Here is an 18,087-nt window from a genome sequence, read left to right as displayed (position 1 = left end):
AGAGGAAGAAGCAGGCTCCCAGTGGAGGAGCCCGATGTGGGGCTCGATCCGGAATGCCGGGATCACGCCCTGAGCCAAAGACAGACGCTTAACGACTGCACCACCCAGGCGTCCCTAGTCTACCTCTTCTAGATGGATTATTGTGTCTTCACTTTCCTTGTTTTCCTGCGGAAGTTAATACCAGAAATTTTCCCCAGCATTGTTCCTAAGAAGACGTGATCTGCCTTTAATCGTCTTTCCCGTTACTGCCAGTAGTCCCTGCGCCTGTACAGGTGAAGAGACTGAGGTGTGGAGGTCACCAGGGTGCTCAGTGATGCAGGCGATCTGCATTTCTCCAGGGATAGCAACGTCCTGATGTGATAGTCACTGGGATGCTCTTATCTTTATGATTAGTGTTTTGCATTCTTGGCTTTCCTGTTTGCTTCCTGTCATGGGTAAATTAGTCATGTGAGGTTAGGAATAGTGTCCATTTCACTTCTTGTAAAAGAAATGCAGAGAACTCAGAGATTTTTATATTCTGTATGGCATGGTTGTGTTTTATTTTCTCTGTAGTAATGGAACGGCGGTATCCCAAGGAAGTCCAGGACCTTTATGAAACAATGAGGCGATTTGCAAGGATAGTGGGGCCAGTGGAGCACGACAAGTTCATTGAAAGCCATGCACGTAGGTGGTTTTTAACCCTTGCGCAAGTATTCGTGTGTGTGTTTGTGTGTGTATGTGTTGATATAAATAGAGATAATGGTATGTTTTAGGTGAAGTTCTATAAATAAATAAATGGATGTTTTTATCTTTTCTTCCCCTTTATTACCATGAACTAAATTTGGGACTTTGGGGGTGGGACAGAAGAGGCTAAAAAGGCTAGTAGCTTTCTTTTTTCCCAGCTAAGCAGTAGTTTAGTAGTTTCTCCCCCTGCTTTTTATTATGGGAGTTTTCAAATTTTTACAAAGAGAAATAGTGTAATGAACCCGCATGTATCCATCACCCAGCTATAGCAATTATAGTTTCATTTTTATCACCCCCTCTTCTCTCTTACCCTCAACTGGATTATTTTGAAGCAAATCCCAGACATCAGATCCTTTTGTTCATAAATATTTTAGTATTAAAACTAGTGCTCAAAATGGGGACAGAGTTGGATGGCTCATGGAGATAGTACTTCCATCATTCTCTATTTTATTTATTTTTTAAGATTTTATGTATTCATTTGAGAGAGACAGAGAGAAAGCACAAGCAGGGGGAGAGGCAGAGGGAAAGGGAGAAGCAGACTCCCTGCTGAGCTGGGAGCCTGACATGGGGCTCAATCCCAGACCTGGAGATGATGACCTAAGCCAAAAGCAGGTGCTCAACTATCTGAGCCACCCAGGCACCTCCATCATTCTCTCTCTCTTTTTTTAATTAAAAATTTTTTTTTATTTCCTGAAGTAATCTCTACACTCAGTGTGGGGCTCAAACTCATGACCCTGAGATCAGGAATCCCATGCCCTATGGATCAAGCCAGCCAGGCTCCCCAGTACCACCATGCTTTTGCCTGTCTTTCTGAGAGACCTCTACCCAGTTACCATTTGATTTTTCACAATAAAAAAATTGAAGTTGTTAAGGCAGGAAGGCCTACACTTAAAAAAAATCTGGATTGGGTGGCTTAGGCTACTCCTTTCATCACTAGATTTGTGTATTTGACCGTCAGATTTAGTTCTGGGAAAATGGTTTACCAAGGCTCTTACCCTGTTCTCATCATGCACATATTTCTTGCATGGCGTTGTAGGCATTTATCTGAGCCAGGTTGGTTGTCCTCGTCAAGCACTCTGTTTGGTTGGCATTCTTTGTGTGGTTTGTACTGGGTGACTGATCTTTTACTCCTGTCCCAGTTTGTGCCATCCCTAGTTTCTGTGTCATTCCAGAGAACTACATCCCATAGATTGTCCAGGCTCTTCCTTCATCCTCTCTTTCAAAGCACTCAGATTTGAATGTTCTATCACATAATAACCCAAGCAGTTGCAACCTGAGCTGTGTGCTCAGAGGAGGCAGAAATCTTCAGTTTATGGAAAACAATGCTCTTTTGTTCCAATAGGAGAAAAGCTGTAAAGAAACTGAGACTTGAGCATAGAGCTTTTGTCCTTTGGTTGCAAAAGGGCCACATCAAGTAATAGCAGAGACAGGTTTTATAGAAGAATTTGGTTATGTGGATAGACCTGTTAATAGGGGATAAATAGAGCAGGGAAACTTAGTTGTTTAAAAAAATTATATTTGTTACTTCTATAGCTAAATGATCTCAGCCAGTTCATTGTATGTTTTCAGGGAGACAGTGCCAGCTGCTTTTTCCAGGTGGCGATGGCAGCCAAAAGATGGCTAGCGTAGGTTTTTCTCAGCTTTTGGGTAAAATTTCTAATGAGATGGCCCCAACATACAGGATCCCTCAAATGGAAGGCAGAATTACTGAAAATACCCAACAGCAGAAGTGCTCTTTGATGATGATTTTGTTTTTCCAACTTCTCTCCTTCATTCTTTATGGGATAAACAGTGGAATTTGAACTCCGAAGGGAAATCAAGAGGCTCCAGGAATACAGGACAGCAGGCATTACCAATTTTTGTAGTAAGTATGCTTAAGCTACACATTGTATCGGGGGCAGGTGTCTTCTAAACACATAGAGGAAGTCTCTGTTTGAGGCCATGTGGATTTTTTTTAAACAAGCTTTCCTTTTTTGGAGCGAGTTTTTGATCTTCCCCATAAAGTCTCATCTGTTTAATCCTTACAAATGCCATTATATGGATTATCTCAGGTAAAATAAAAGTGACAACACAAAAGAGAAGTGCTGCTTTAGATTCGAGAATCTGCTGTGGCCTCCAAAAAAAAAAAAAAAGGATTTTGTATTCTAATTTTTAGCCTCGATCTTTTAAACTTTTGTGATGCGTGGTCTGGTCATTTGTATTAACCAAGCCTTAAATGGCTCCCCATGCTTACATCCCAGTTACTTGAGGTAGTAATCATAATTATGTTAATAGCAGCTAACATCTAAATAGCAGCAGTTCTCCATACACCAGGCCCCGTGCTAAGCATTTCACCTGGATGGTATCGTTTGATTCTCATAACAAACTTAGGAGATCGACATTGTTATTTCCGTGTCATGAAGAAACTAAGGTTTGAAATGGTTCAGGAGATACTTGTAATAGAGCCAGGTCGTAAGGGAAGGCAGTGTGTTATGGTGGTTCAGAGCTTGAGGTCTAGACCTGGGCAGGTTGGGTTTGGACTCTGGCTCTCCTTTTTATCAGATTGGTAATTCTGTTTGGGTTTCAATTTTCCAAGTCTCTTAGAGTTAGTAAGAAGAATTAAATTAGAGATAATGCATGAAAACCGCATCATACCTGGCCCACAGTAAATGCTCAATAAATGACAGTTTCTCTTGTTCCTTTGGAAAGATCTTTAGCAATCCCTCCTTCCTGTTGCTTGAACGCTATCACCTACTGACCACGAGAAGTAGCCTTGTGGGGTGTAAGTTCAACGTCGTGTAATGATTCTTTATTTTTAACTATGGAAACCATTTCAAAATGAAATTTTATGTAGAGCCCTTGTCTCTAAATAAGAGGGAGGTGGAACTACTTTGAAGCCGGATGGTACAGGTCGTGTATAGAACCCAGGACCACCAGTGCTTGGTGGTGTCTTTGCTTTTCACAGTAAGCCCCGAGATATTTTCATGGGATCCCAGGGCTTTATGGAACATGATTTAAAACTCAGTGGTGTGGTTACTTTGGAATCTGTACACCTTTGTTAACGTGTAGAAAACACCAGGCAGCCTTTGTTTAACAAGATGCGGATGCCAGGTTTTGATTACCTGATATCAGTTGCATCTGGAAAAGAGGGGAAAGGAATCGTGCTAGTCAATGAGGACTTACCTTTATTTGCAATTTTAATTGGTTTTTAAAGAAGAGTGTATGCATATAGCACTTGTGTAACTTTGAAAAACATAGAAAAAAAATAGAACAGGAGCCAAATATGACCGTATTAAAAGTTAGTTATTGGGGGGGGGGTGGTAGAAACATAAGTGACTCTTACTTTCTTTGTATTTTTCTGTTTGGGGGCTTTTCTCTCCAAATTTCTTAAAGCTAGGAAGAGAATAAAAATATTAATTATTGTCAAAAAGAAAGGATTTCTTTTTTTTTTTTTTAAGATTTTATTTGACAGAGAGACAGTGAGAGAGGGAACACAAGCAGCAGGAGTGGGAGAGGAAGAAGCAGGCTTCCTGCTGAGCAGGAAGCCCAATGCAGGGCTCGATCCCAGGACCCTGGGATCATGACCTGAGCCAAAGGCAGATGCTTAAGCAACTGAGCCACCCAGGCACCCCAAAAAAGGGATTTCAAACTAGGGGAAATCACATTGCTCTTAAAAAAGTAATTACGAGTGCCTAGGTGGCTCAGTTGGTTGAGTATCCAACCTCTTGGTTTCAGCTTGAGTCATGATCTCAGGGTTGTGAGATCAAGCCTTGTGTCCGGCTTCCCACTCAGCACAGAGTCTGCTTGAGATTCTTTCTCTCTCCCCCGTTTCTCCCCCTGCCCGTGATATCTCTCTCGCTCTCGCTCTCGCTCTCTCTCAAATAAATAAATAGGGACACCTGGGTGGTTCAATCGGTTAAGTGTCTGACTCTTGGTTTCCGCTCAGGTCATGATCTTATGGTCGTGGGATCAAGCCTGGGGTGGGGTTCCATGCTCAGTGTGGAGTCTGCTTAAGATTCTCTCTCCTTCTCCCTCTGCCCCTCTTCCTGCTCATGCTCGCTCACTCTCTCTTTCTCTCAAATCTTTAAAAAAATAAATAGGGGTGCCTGGGTAGCTCAGTCGGCTGGGCGTCTTCCTTTGGCTCGGCTCATGATCCCCGGGGTCCTCGGATTGAGCCCCACATCGGGCTCCTTGCTCATTGGGGAGACGCTTCTCCCTCTCCCTCCTGCTTGTGCTCTCTATCAAATAAATAAATAACATCTTTTTAAAAAATAAATAAGTAGAGGGAGGGAGGGAGGATGGAAGGAAGGAAGGAATGCAGGCAGGCACCTGGGTGGCTCAGTAGGTTAAGTTAAGTGTCTGCCTTCAGCTCAGATCGTAATCCGGGAGTCCTGGGATTGAGCCCAACATCGGGCTCCCTGCTCAGTGGGGAGTCTGCTTCTCCCTCTGCCTGCCGCTCTCCGTGCTCCTTCTCTCTCTTGCTTGCCTACCCTCTCAAATCTTTAAAAAAAGAAAAGTAATTGTGGAAGCAGTTGTTTTGTGTTTTGTTTTACTAAAAATTTATTTGTTTATTTTAGAAAGAGAGAGTGGGGGGCTCTAAGGGAAAAGAAGAGAATCTCAAGCAGATTCCTCACTGAGTACGGAGCCCTACACAGGGCTCGATCTTACAACCCTGAGATCATTACCTGAGCCAAAACAAAGAGTCACACGCCTAACTGACTGAGCCACCCAGGTGCCCCAGAAGCAGTTTTGCAAAAGAAACCAATAAAGACATGCTGGTCAGTTAGAAAGCCTTTCAGTGAGTTCTGCTGCGTTGTCATTGCAGTCATGCTGTTTTCTACACCTTCAGGTGCCAGAACCTATGACCACCTCAAGAAGACGCGAGAGGAGGAGCGCCTTAAACGCACCATGCTCTCCGAGGTTCTCCAGTACATCCAGGACAGCAGTGCTTGCCAGCAGTGGCTCCGTCGGCAAGCAGACATGTAAGTGCCTAGTGCGGGGAGGAGGAGCATCTTCTTGGATGCTTTGACTTTTACATGTAGTTTCAGACATTTCCATGGGTGCCCTACCCACGTGGCAGAGTCGTAATAATTGGGTAGCTAGAAAAACTCAGAATTCTAATCTTAGCAATCTATCTCAGAAACGCTGCAATACTGACAGCTCTGGGAAACATAGCTGGCCTTCTAGAATTCTACTTTGCTACTTTGATCTTCTTTTTAAAAATTAGTAAATTCCTCCACCATGCGTCCTCTTTCCACCCCATTATCTATTGGAATGATTTCCATTGGCAAATCATGTCTCAGTCCTTTCCTCATCATTAGTTTCCATGATGTTCCAGACTAAGAGCTGTTCTTAACAAATCCAGGTGATTTCTTACACCCCACAGAACAGATTACCCTTCCTGGTTAGTATAGAGGGATATCCTGTAAAACAGTACCAGTTATCTCTACATCCCTTTAAAGTAACCAACCTGGAGCACCTGGGTGGCTCAGTTGGTTAAGGGTCTGCCTTAGGCTCAGGTCATGATCTCAGGGTCCTGGGATCAAACCCTGCATTGGGCTCCCTTCTCAGCAGGGAGTCTGCCTGTCCCTCTCCGTCTGCCTCTCCCCCTGCTCATGCTCTTCTTGCACACTTTCTCAAATTAAAAAATCTTTTTTTTTTTTTTTTAAGATTTTATTTATTTGTCAGGGAGAGAGAAAGAGAGCACAAGCAGGGGAAGTGGCAGGCAGAGGGAAAGGGAGAAGCAGACTCCCCACTAAGCAGAGAGCCCGAAGCAGGACTCAATCCCAGGACCCTGGGACCATGACCTGAGCCAAAGGCAGACACTTAACTGACTGTGCCACCCAGGTGACCCTCAAATAAAAAAAAGTATTTTTAAATGAAAAAAATAAATGAATGAATAATTGAATAAAAGTAGCAAACCTGATAAATGACACCCAGTCCCACATGGGCTTTTCGAAATTGCCTTCTTTGGTGTGACTTAAGTTAAATTCGTCTTCTTTGTTTTAGTGATTCTGGCCTGAGCCCTTCTATTCCGATGGCTTCAAATTCAGGTAATTATTTTTCAGGCTGGAGCAAGTCTTGATTGTGAAGTTTTCGTTCTAGGGATTCACCCAGTAGTCCCTTCCCCCTTGTGGAAGCAGGGTGCTTAGGCAGAACAGGTAAGTAAACATCAGCAAGTTTTCAGAATCTTCATGGCCAGATAGGGATTATCTTCAGGGTTTGCGTACAGAGACAGGGAAGAAAGAACTCCAGAGAAGTGTTGTCTGTATTTTACCAGTGTTCATGAGCAGTTAGTTTACTGTGGACTGTGGTTATATCTCCCACAAATTTTGAGATTTATCTCACAGGACATAACTTAAAGGCTTTGTATCCTGAGCAGAAACACAGGGATTTCTTCATAAGTTGGAGACTTGAGGTATTTCTGTTTGTTTTCTTTACCTCTTTGGGTATGTCCTCTATTTTGAGATTAGTTTTCAGAGTAAGCTTAAGCCATATGTTACCTGGTAATCCTTGGTGCTTGATAATCAATAAAGGGTAATTTGGGGTGGTGTGATTTATAGAGCTCTAATCCAAAATTGTGGGGTTCTTTTGCCACTTCTTTTGGTTGTTATTCACCCCTGCTCCATATGCTAGCTTAGGAACTTTCCCGTATCAGAACATACAGACCACTACCCTGTAGAGACTGGACTAGTGAAAAAGATGACCCACTTGCAGTTTTACCATTCTCTGGAAGCTTGAAACAATAGACCTTGTGATCGCATTTAAAATCTCTCAGACTCAGGATCTAGACAGGGCTCAGAGAAGATTACTTTAGGGATACTTTTTAAAAAATTGATTCCTTTGTTTCAGGTGATTATTTCTTAATACTTAAAAGAGAAAAGGGAGTCTTTTACGGAGTAGTCAGGACAGCTAAATCCTTATGTAATTTTACAAGTTTCTTACTTCTAACCCTGCCCCCTGCGTCTAAATACAGAAATACAAATAACAAAAATGTGGTACGGTGAGAATTAATGATTTGGTATTTGCATTTTCGGAACCATCTGTACTCATTCAGTCTTTGCTGCTTCCTAGGCTGGTGTTGGGCCTTCTCCCCCCACCGCATTTAGATTGAGGAGACCCCTCGCTCCTCTTCATGCTCTCCGCGGCTCCTAAGGCAGTGCAGAGTAGAAGGCCTGCATCATTAATTACAGCCTAGCCTCTGGTAACTTTGGTGAGGTACCAGATGATTTCAGTCTCCCTTTCTGAGCACTTAGGGGAAGCCTAGGCCTGTTGGTTATGGAGAAGCTCTTATCCCCTTGCTGATACTACAGAGAAGCCTGTTTTCTCATGGAGCAGCTTATAGCAGTCCCTCCCTATTTCTTCCCACCTCCTAAAGGACAGACCTGTTAATACATTATTCTGCATCTTCTTTTGCCTAATTCAGCCCACCTATCTCCCAACTGAACACTAATTCCAAATATATATTTAAAACAAAAGCAAAAAATTTTGCACATGAAACTTCCCATCCTGGGCAGTGACCTCATACTTGGGTTTCTTTCTCAGTATGTGAGTTCACCTCAGCTTCTGTTTTGCCATATAATGGCTCATTGTTCCTCTGTGTGGATCTTTCAGGTAAACAGTGCTTCTTTGGAAGGAACAGATATTCCCTCACATAATAAATAAGAAGGGCCTTTTGCTGGCCTAACAGTCTGCCTTTGATCTGAAGGCAAATGGTACTTGGTTAATTACCGTGTTTGCCTCGTGCTCCTGGCAGAGTGCTGAGGGCTGGGAAGTGTCTCTCCTGTGGAGTTGTTATTTCCATTCATCAGCCGTCGGGGCGGGCAGCATATGACCTTTCTTCACTGGGTGACATCTGGACTTTAGAGTTTAGAGTTTAGAATCTTACTGGGTTGGAAAGAATAGCAACTGGGTTGCTAGGGTGTGTGTGATTGCGTATTTTAGCAGAGCAAAGGGCATGTGAATTACCACTTGTATTTTCAGGTGAACGTTGGGGTGCCCACGTTGCCAACTAGACTGAGGCCTGAGGTAATGGGTAGAGATTTCTTAGAGCTGGACATCATGACCTCATACCTAACTGGCCTGGCTGCAGTGGACTGTGTTCCTTCACACCTGAAGAATTGTCACTCCGATGAAATACATACCTTTTTCTGTGTCTGTAGGTAGACGAAGTGCACCACCCTTGAACCTCACTGGCCTCCCTGGCACAGAGAAGCTGAATGAAAAAGAAAAGGAGGTAACAAAAAGAAGGGGAGCTAGAAGAGAGAGAGTAGGGTTGATGATGATATATAAATCTAAATATGGCAGCTGTCGTTTATTGAGCATTGCCGTGTACCAGATACTGTACTAAGTGCTTCAGTGAATGAAATTGTTTTTAAATCTAAAATGACTCGTATATGAAAATGCTTATTTCCTATTAGAATGGTCACTTTGATGAGCTCTACGCTTATTCCAACAATATAACCATCCCTTAAAAGATTGTCTCCATAGCATGTATGTAAGCCTTAAAGAAGGGACTTCATCATCACATAGTCATATTACTAATTTGGATTAAAAATGCCATGACCTACTTTTCTTTTCCACTAAAATCATCAGACTTGTCTTCATATTACTTTTGGCTGTCTCAAAAATTTAAAGCCAGCCTCAAAGGAGACCTCCTGAAGCATTTTCAAAAAAATATGCCTAGCTCTGAAGTCCATTCCAAAAGAGGAACCCTCTTCTGTTCCTCACGCGCTCCTTTTACAGTTCCTGAGATCGGTCTCCCCATCTGCCACTCCATGTCATTATTTCAGGTCAGACAGTAAGGAGAGTCATAGAGTAGGGGCTGTTGGTCTTTGATTTCAGCCACCAGCAACAGTAAAGATTAGTTTGGGAATAGAGAGGAGTGTATGTTCTATTTCAGTATTCCTGAAGGTCACAGGCCTTTCTGAGTCAAGTAGTGAATGGCCTGGAGTTTTAAGCAGTTTTTATCCTTACCCGCAAGCAGTGACCTCACGCTGCTCATTGCTGTGGGGTGTCATGACAGGTGAACTAGGACTGAGCCAGCTTTCTAGATTTTTAGCAGCTGAAGTAGCCTCTTCACACACAAGGTCTCTATATCTCCTCCTCCTTCAGAGTAGGAAATGTAATCACAAAAGCAGGGACTACTTTATGGTGATACTAGAAATAAGGTGATTCACACTTGGGAATCCAAGTATCTGCACCCCCACCCCTCTTGTGCCCTGTGGCTCTTCCCTGACTGGCTCTGTTGGAATGTGCTGGACCGAGAGCTGTGTGGACCCAGGCTGCTCCTCAGGACACATACTTGTGCTCCTTGACAGACGCAGGTGAGCCCGCTGACACATGCTGCGGTCTCTGTCAGCATCAGACTCTGGCTTTCTCTGCCTAAGTGTCTGTCGTGAGGGAGGATTCTCTCCAAGGAAGAGACTAAATGGAATGTGGTCCAGCCACCCAGTAGCTCCTATAAATAGTTGGAGGTTGATGTCACTTTTTAAATTTTATTTTGGCTATACCTCCTGGATTAAATTATGAGAATGACAGATGTTAATGTTTATTAAATTTGCCGTGTCTTGCAGCTCTGTCAGATGGTGAGGTTGGTCCCAGGAGCCTATTTAGAATACAAATCTGCTCTATTGAACGAGTGTAACAAGCAAGGAGGCTTGAGACTGGCGCAGGCAAGAGCGCTCATCAAGATAGATGTGAACAAAACCCGGAAAATCTATGATTTCCTCATCCGAGAAGGATACATCACTAAAGCCTGAGGCTCTGAGGGCTTGGGATCAGAAATCACAAGTTTGGAATGTGGTGGGCCAGAGGACAGCACGGGCATTCTGGAGAGTTTCGTTCCTGAGCTGAATCCTCATTGTAAGAGGAGGGGAAGGACAAAGGAACCTTACGTTGTATTAATATCTACTTTCTTCTTCACCCTGCTTTAAGACACTCCTGTTGTTGTGTTGTGCTGCAGAGTTCTGTGCTAGATAAGCTATTATTAAATGTGAGTGGGCCTTTATTCCCAACACCTCTTGTAACTAAAACAAGAACCATAGTACCTCACATCAGAGTGTCAGTAGAAATAGAACTGAAACAGTCTGTAGTCCCGGGAGTCCAGCTCAGATCTTTGTACTTGGGAGGCTGGTTTTCTGATTATCTGTTTGCCTTCAGACATTACAGAGAGATCTAAAATAAAGACAAAGGTTGTAGAGCATGAGAAAGCGTTCTCTTTCCTTCTGAGGATTTTTTAAGCTGACAACTTAGGTTTATGAGCAAATGGGAGGAAAAATCTCCCCGTAATGGTCTTGTCCCAAACTACATCTTTCCCTTTTAACGTCTGGCTTTGTACTTTGCAGTCTGACTGTCTGATCTGCAGTAGACTTTTGAGGAGGTGGCACCGGATATAAAATGTCTCTGTTATTTTTAGAATTAATGGATTAAAATGTTTTGCTACTTAATTTGTGGGTGTGTCAAGTATTCTGGTAACTAAAGCACACTTAGGGTGTTGAATGCCCGCCTCGTCACGCTGCACTGTCTCTGCTAACATGTGTGTCCTGGAGTCACCCTGTTCTTACCCTGGGTTTCCCAGGATACCAGGCCCCTGAGGATGGAAGTGACAACTAACCTCGGCTTTGCTTGGATTGAGACCTGAACGCTAATTTCTCAATGGTGACAGGCTAGCCTGCAATAAAAGCTACTTTTAAAACAAAAGTAAAGCAGTTTCATATGTGGGACTCACTAGATTCGAGGGTGAGTAACCCCACCACATCTGAAACTTGATCCTCAAACCTTTCCACAAAATAAGCCAAGCGTAGAGTCATGGTCCTCCCGTTTCTGTTAGAAGAGAGTCGTTTGTAGAAATAACGTCAGGGGGGCGCCTGGGTGGCACAGCGGTTAAGCGTCTGCCTTCGGCTCAGGGCGTGATCCCGGCGTTATGGGATCGAGCCCCACATCAGGCTCTTCCTCTATGAGCCTGCTTCTTCCTCTCCCACTCCCCCCTGCTTGTGTTCCCTCTCTCGCTGGCTGTCTCTATCTCTGTCGAATAAAGAAATTAAAAAATCTTTAAAAAAAAAAAAAAAAAAAAAAAAAAAAAATTTAAAAAAAAAAAAAAAAAAAAAAAAAGAAATAACGTCAGGACCTGCACAGACTGCCTCCAGTAGCTGAACAATTCTTCAGTTCTTCGAGCATTCAACACATCTAATTAAAATAGTATATGCTTTGTTGTAAGTATATGCTCAAACTTTTTGACTCATGTAAATATGCATGCTTATCTGGGGTTGCAATTGAAAAGAAAACTCTTAGAGGATCTGAGGGAATTAGAATAAAAGACTTCAATCTTGAAAAAGGGTGGCTTGTGGAAATGCTGTCTTTTCTTTGCATTGTCATATCTCTTAGAAAACGTGCTCTGCCACTACCATCCCCCCCTACTTGGTTATAAAGGGATTGCCTCTTGTTCCTGAAAGGTAATTCCTGTTCTAAAAATTTGGGATGCATTAGACGCCAAGGTTAGGTGGTGTCTCTTGTAGTCCCAAGAGTCCTTAGTCTTGATTAAGGAAGTCTCCCTGGGAGAGGTGAGCTCCTGAGGCAGTGATAGGACTGAGAGGAGAGAGAGAAAATGGCAGATGGAAGTGGGAGACTGTTGCAGACATAGTGGGTGGAGAATGATGTGGAGGCAGCAGTGGGAGTGAGGGAGATGATGCCAAGAGGTTTAATTGGCAAGGACACAAGGGGCAGCTGGGGTAGTTGGGAGTGGGAGGATGGGAGGACAGTCTGATAGAAACCTTGGAACCAGTTAAACTCCGAAAAAACTGATGGGGGCAGGGAGGGATCTAGATTTGATGAGGAAAACGGCATGGTTGAAAATAGTGATAGAAAAATAAGGCTATAATTTCAAAAGACTAGATTTTAAGAAGTAAGATTATTATTGTGGTAAGCCCAACTGCACAAAATTTGTGACCTAGAATCCCTAGTAGGTTCCTCAAAGATCAAGTCATATTTTGGGTAAGGGCTACCTTTCAGACACTGAGACACCATCTTTTTGTACTTAACACTAGAAAAGCACTTGCTGATACTCAGCGTGGCTGGCTTACGTATGTCATTTCCTTCCACGTTCTCATCACCAAAGGAGGCCCTTCTTATTACTAAAAATTCAGAGCTAGCAAGGGCCTTAAAAGTATATTCCATCCTTCCCCTTGTTGCTAGACAGAGCTGGCTATAAGCCAACTACACTAATCGAGGTCTTAGTCCATATCGTTCTGAAGAGAAAGCGTTTACTCAAACTCAGTGACATCAATACTTTTTACTGTTGGGAATTTTTATTGCAATTTCAAGTTAAAGGTTTCTTATGGAATTTTAGGTATGTCCTTCTCTGCCAGGGGTGGGAAATACAGACCAAATTTCTTCCCCTGTTGTGACCCTTTCCATGCTCAAGTATCTAGACTATCTCTCTTGAGACAAACTAACTCCATGGTTTATCTCTTTTTGGGTTCCAGTTTTTATCCTTTTCTTGTTTACAGTACCCCTGGCTGCCCCCCCCCATTTAAATCTGAACTCAGCTAACTAATCAGTCCTTGTTGGAGGTAAGAACGAGCATCCTAGTTTTGAGTCATGAAATCAGCTTGTGGTTAGCCAGAAAGGGGAGAAGACCAATGACATTCATCATCAACAACAAAATTCCAGTTGGTAAGTCACTCCAGCTTTAGGAACTATGTAGGTATGTAATAAGAGAACTAAAATTTCCAGTGTAAAGAATCAGAGACCCAAATTATAAAGAGAAGCTTGGAAAAACTCATCCATAACACTCTTCCACCTCTCTAGGCAGGGGAGTGGTACTGTGTTCTAAACAGCATCCTGGAATACTGCCCATCCATTTTAAAGGATGTCTTTGTGGGTATCCTCTAGATACACACTGTATTACTGTTAACGCAAAAAGCCTTCCCACAACTCCCATGTCCCTGGTTTTTCATTTGTCTGAATTTCTAAAAAAGTTTGGCTCAAGAAGTTCTGATCTAGAAGTTTTGCTTTCCTTTCCAGTATGCTTAGCCAGATGTGGTTAACTTGCCCCTGACCTGCCAGAACCGCCATGCCCATAGCCTTGTGTAGAAACTAAGACAAAGAATTTCTCTTCAATCAGACACAGTGACCACCTCTTCTGAGTGCAGTGTAAGTGAGATTGAGCAGGCTCTCTGATTGCAAACAGGGTCAGAGCAGCCTGGATAGGATAGTAATGGGCATGCCGACATACGCACTTAGAACAGTAAGTGAGCATTTAGTATTTTGGAACCTAAGTAACCTATCCGTGAAGTATACACCAGAACTTGGTTTGCTACTTTTGAGGGGTTGGGGGCTGGAGGGTGGGGACAGGTGAATCACTTGAGAAGCCATAAAGGCCAGTTTCTAAATCTAATGGAAGGGAGTTCTTTTTCTGTTTTCAGTTTTTCCTGCTGTCTTGGCTTCTGTCAGTTGAGATGTGCCATGATAAGAGTATCAACAGCTCTTTGATTTGACTGACCAGGCTTACAAGTCAAGAGACAGGTATTTAAGGGAAGGATGACTGTCTTATATCTGACATTAAAAGTCCTTCGTCACAATGAGTTACTTGCTTGTTACGTATTGTGTACTGGGCCCTCTTTCCTGTTAAGAGCAGGAATAATGAGGAAGTTGAGATAAGAATCCAGAAAGTGACCATTAAAAGGTTTAAAACCCAAAAGGTTTAAAACCGAGAGCTACCACAAAAAAAAAAAAATCATAGATGTACCTCCCTTTGTCTTTGCAAGTCCTATAGTTAACCTTTGCCAGCCCAGACTTGTTAATGTCTTTCAGGGCTGGGTAATTAAGTCTGAGGCACTTGTTTTCTACTTTGGAGCACACGAGGTAGATTTCTGTGGCACCACACTAATTATTTGGTTGAATTAATCTCTCATTCTTAACCAAGCAACCCTTTTTTTTTTTTCCGACTTGCTCTGGTTTCCCCTGAGGTCTTCCGTGGCAGAGAGCTTCCGGGTGGAAGCTTGCTGATAATCCTGCTTTGGTCTAGAGTTATGTTGAACAGAAGTAGCATCTTAGGAAGTGTGGAAAGGAAGAGACCTCACAGTTGTTTTAAGAAACCAGCACTTTATTAATCAAAGTAAAAATGCTGAAATGCTGTCATCTTATCACCCTTCTTCAGTGAACTGACAGCCAAGTGCCAAGTCATGACACTTCTAATGCATCTCTCTTCTCCTTGGAGAGCTATCTACCGGGTATACACACTGTTTCTGAAATTGTTTGCAATGACCTAACCTTCTCTTTCCTCCCATTAAACAGTGGAGAACTCCTGATTTGGATTTTCCCCTATGATCACCCTTCATTTAGGGAATTCCTTAAAAACATAAAAATTTATTATTTTAAGAAATAAAAAATTATTGGAACCTGCACTAGGGAGCCTAATTTTGAGGATTTTATTTATTTGACACACAGAGAAGGAGACGGAGAGGGAGAAGCAGACTTTCCACTGAGCAGGGAGTCCGACGTGGAGCTCCATCCCAGGACCCTGAGATCATGAGCTGAAGGTAGACATTTAACGGACTGAGCCATCCAGGCACCCTGGGGCTTAATTTTAATGTTCCCAATCAATGCCCCCTGTGAGAAAACGTACTGAATTGGGGCTGTGTCTTATGTTTTATGTTCATTTTCAATTTTAGGATGTTGTCTAAGATGAGAAGGGCAATTTCCAGGGTTATTTAATAGCTTTCCCCCCCGAAAAATATTGAAAAGGAGTGAAAAGTTCAGAAGTGCCACGAACCAGGGGCCTTAGGGATGGGTGGACGAATTTGAACTCTCCGTAGAGGAGGAGGGGGCAGCAGGGTTCCAACCCTGACCCCATGGGCAATTGCGGTCTGCTTTGGAAAGGCAGAGTGGTTCTTCCACACAGTATCCTGCTGAGGAGCCTCTTTTGAACCAACGGCAGGCTGCAGCAGAACGAGCCACTCTACTGGGGGCAGGAGCCAGAGCTCTTCTTTTTTTCCCCAGAGGATGGCACTTTGATATATTTTTACCAGAGGGTATTTACCTAAGCTCTAGCCACAGATTCGTGAAAGCAATGCCAAGCTGACCTGGCAGCCCTCCTCCCCCACCCCACGAAAATCTTTGCCTTGTTTCGGGCATGCACAGTCTCAGATTCAGGACACCTGTCAGATTGAAGTCAGCATAGTTTTAATTTCATGATGCAAAGCAAAATGCTTTTGAGAGCAAAATCTCCCAGGAGTGCCTCCGCCCCCAGCAACTGCAGAAAAGAAGGCATCTGTGGGAGAGAAGGGTGGCTACAGACGTCATTGCATCTTCCAGATCCCAGCTGTGACCTGGCTCAGAGTTTTACAGTTAAAAATAACCATGGCTTAGAGTTGGGGGAAAAAAGTAAACTGTTGGGTCTCCATGGAAACTAGGAGAGGGATAAAAGCAAGCCACGGATTTCCAGCAGATGTGGCAAGATGGGGTGGATATAGGCGTTGGAGCTTAGAGGCTCTCTGGTGAAAGGGGATACCCCTGATTAGCATCCAGGAAGTAACCACACATTGTTCCAGGGCTCTAGGGACACCCTTTGCAGTCAAGATATGTTTGCAACTACAATGTGTACATCTTAGGTCTGGTGAAGAATTATTTAAGGCATCCAACTTCCTGTAACACAGATTTGCTACTATTTGGCAAAGCAGAAAGCTGGTGAACAGCATAGTAGGTTAGATATCGCCTTTTAACCAATCTGGGAACCTCTGCTACCCGTTGCCTCCTTCACATTTCACTCTTTCATTTACAAAGTCAAAGGCTTGACATGATTTAAGTAGCAATTTATAACTAGAAGGGAAGTCTTCAGGCTCTTGAGTTGACATGGACATCTACTCCCCTTGAGTGGGATCAAGGTTTTTTTGTCTTTGATGTTGTAGATTATGCAAAGTGGCATTAATTACCCAGGATGTCACATGCACTCCGATGTTCATAGCAGCAATGTCCATGATAGCCAAACTGTGGAAGGAGCCATGATGCCCTTCAACAGACGAATGGATAAAGAAGATGTGGTTCATATGTACAATGCAATATTACTCAGCCATCAGAAAGGATGATTACCCACCATTTGCATCGACATGGATGGAGCTGGAGGAGATTATACTAAGTGATATAAGTAAAATAAGTCAAGCAGAGAAAGACAATTATTCTATGGTTTCACTCATATGTGGAATATAAGGAATAGCGTGGAGTACCACAGGGAAAGGGAGGCAAAACTGAATGGGAAGAAATCGGAGAGGGAGACAAACCATGAGAGAGACTGGACTCCAGGAACCAAACTGAGGGTTACAGAAGGGGGAGCGGGTTTGGCGATGGGGTAACCAGGTGATGGGTATTAAGGAGGGCATGTGTGGTGATGAGCACTGGGTGTTATACGCAACTGATGAACTGTTGAACACCACATCAAAAACTAATGTACTATATGCTGGCTAATTTAACATAACAACAAAAAAGTTAAATATCTAAAAAAAAAAAAAAGTGTATCTCTTACCAATTCTGGTATTGTTACTACCAGAGGTGAGTAACTCACTCTTGGGGGAAGTATCTTATTTCTTCATTTACCCTTCTTTAAAGGTCTTTTTAAAAACAATTTTTTTTTCAAGAAATACATGAATATATTATTCTGGTTGTAAAAAAAACTACTTTTAAACTCCTTGGGGCGCCTGGGTGGCTCAGTCTGTTAAGCGTCCAACTCTTTTTTTTTTTTTATTCAAGATTATTTATTTATTTATTCGACAGAGATAGAGACAGCCAGCGAGAGAGGGTACACAAGCAGGGGGAGTGGGAGAGGAAGAAGCAGGCTCACAGCGGAAGAGCCTGATGTGGGGCTAGATCCCATAACGCTGGGATCACGCCCTGAGCCGAAGGCAGACGCCTAACCGCTGTGCCATCCAGGCGCCCCAGCGTCCAACTCTTGATTTCAGTTCAGGTCATGATCACAGGGTCCTGGGATGGAGTCCCATGAGAGGCTCCACACCCAGTGGGGAGTATGCTGGAGATTCTCTCTCCCCACTCCCTCTGCCCCTCCCCCACTCGTGCATGCATGCTCTTTTTCAAATAAATAAATAAATCTTAAAAAAAAAAAACACCCTCTCGTTTCCTTTCTTAATGACATTTATATGCTTTCTTGTTACCTGCCCCCATGTGTTAGAAAGACCTGAGTGCTAGGGGCGCCTGGGTGGCACAGCGGTTAAGCGTCTGCCCTCGGCTCAGCGTGATCCCGGGGTTATGGGATAGAGCCCCACGTCAGGCTCCTCTGCTATAAGCCTGCTTCTTCCTCTCCCACTCCCCCTGCTTGTGTTCCCTCTCTCGCTGGCTGTCTCTATCTCTGTCGAATAAATAAATAAAATCTTTAAA

At 43.3% G+C, this 18,087-nt stretch overlaps 1 protein-coding gene across 1 annotated transcript in view; it reads left to right on the top strand.

Moving 5' to 3' along the window:
- TADA2A (transcriptional adaptor 2A) overlaps positions 1-11,147 on the top strand; it is a 47,777-nt gene extending 36,630 nt beyond the window's left edge. Inside the window, exons 11-16 of the mRNA XM_019805578.2 lie at positions 553-663; positions 2,516-2,587; positions 5,552-5,684; positions 6,712-6,755; positions 8,865-8,938; positions 10,278-11,147. Coding sequence (XP_019661137.1) covers positions 553-663; positions 2,516-2,587; positions 5,552-5,684; positions 6,712-6,755; positions 8,865-8,938; positions 10,278-10,463 — 620 coding nt within the window. The 3' untranslated portion in view covers positions 10,464-11,147. The remainder of the gene's footprint in view (positions 1-552; positions 664-2,515; positions 2,588-5,551; positions 5,685-6,711; positions 6,756-8,864; positions 8,939-10,277) is intronic.
- Positions 11,148-18,087: the final 6,940 nt, after the last annotated feature.

Source organism: Ailuropoda melanoleuca, chromosome 13, assembly GCF_002007445.2.
Source record: "Ailuropoda melanoleuca isolate Jingjing chromosome 13, ASM200744v2, whole genome shotgun sequence".
NCBI classification, from domain to species: Eukaryota; Metazoa; Chordata; class Mammalia; order Carnivora; family Ursidae; genus Ailuropoda; species Ailuropoda melanoleuca.
This window is presented reverse-complemented; position numbering and strand designations above follow the sequence as displayed.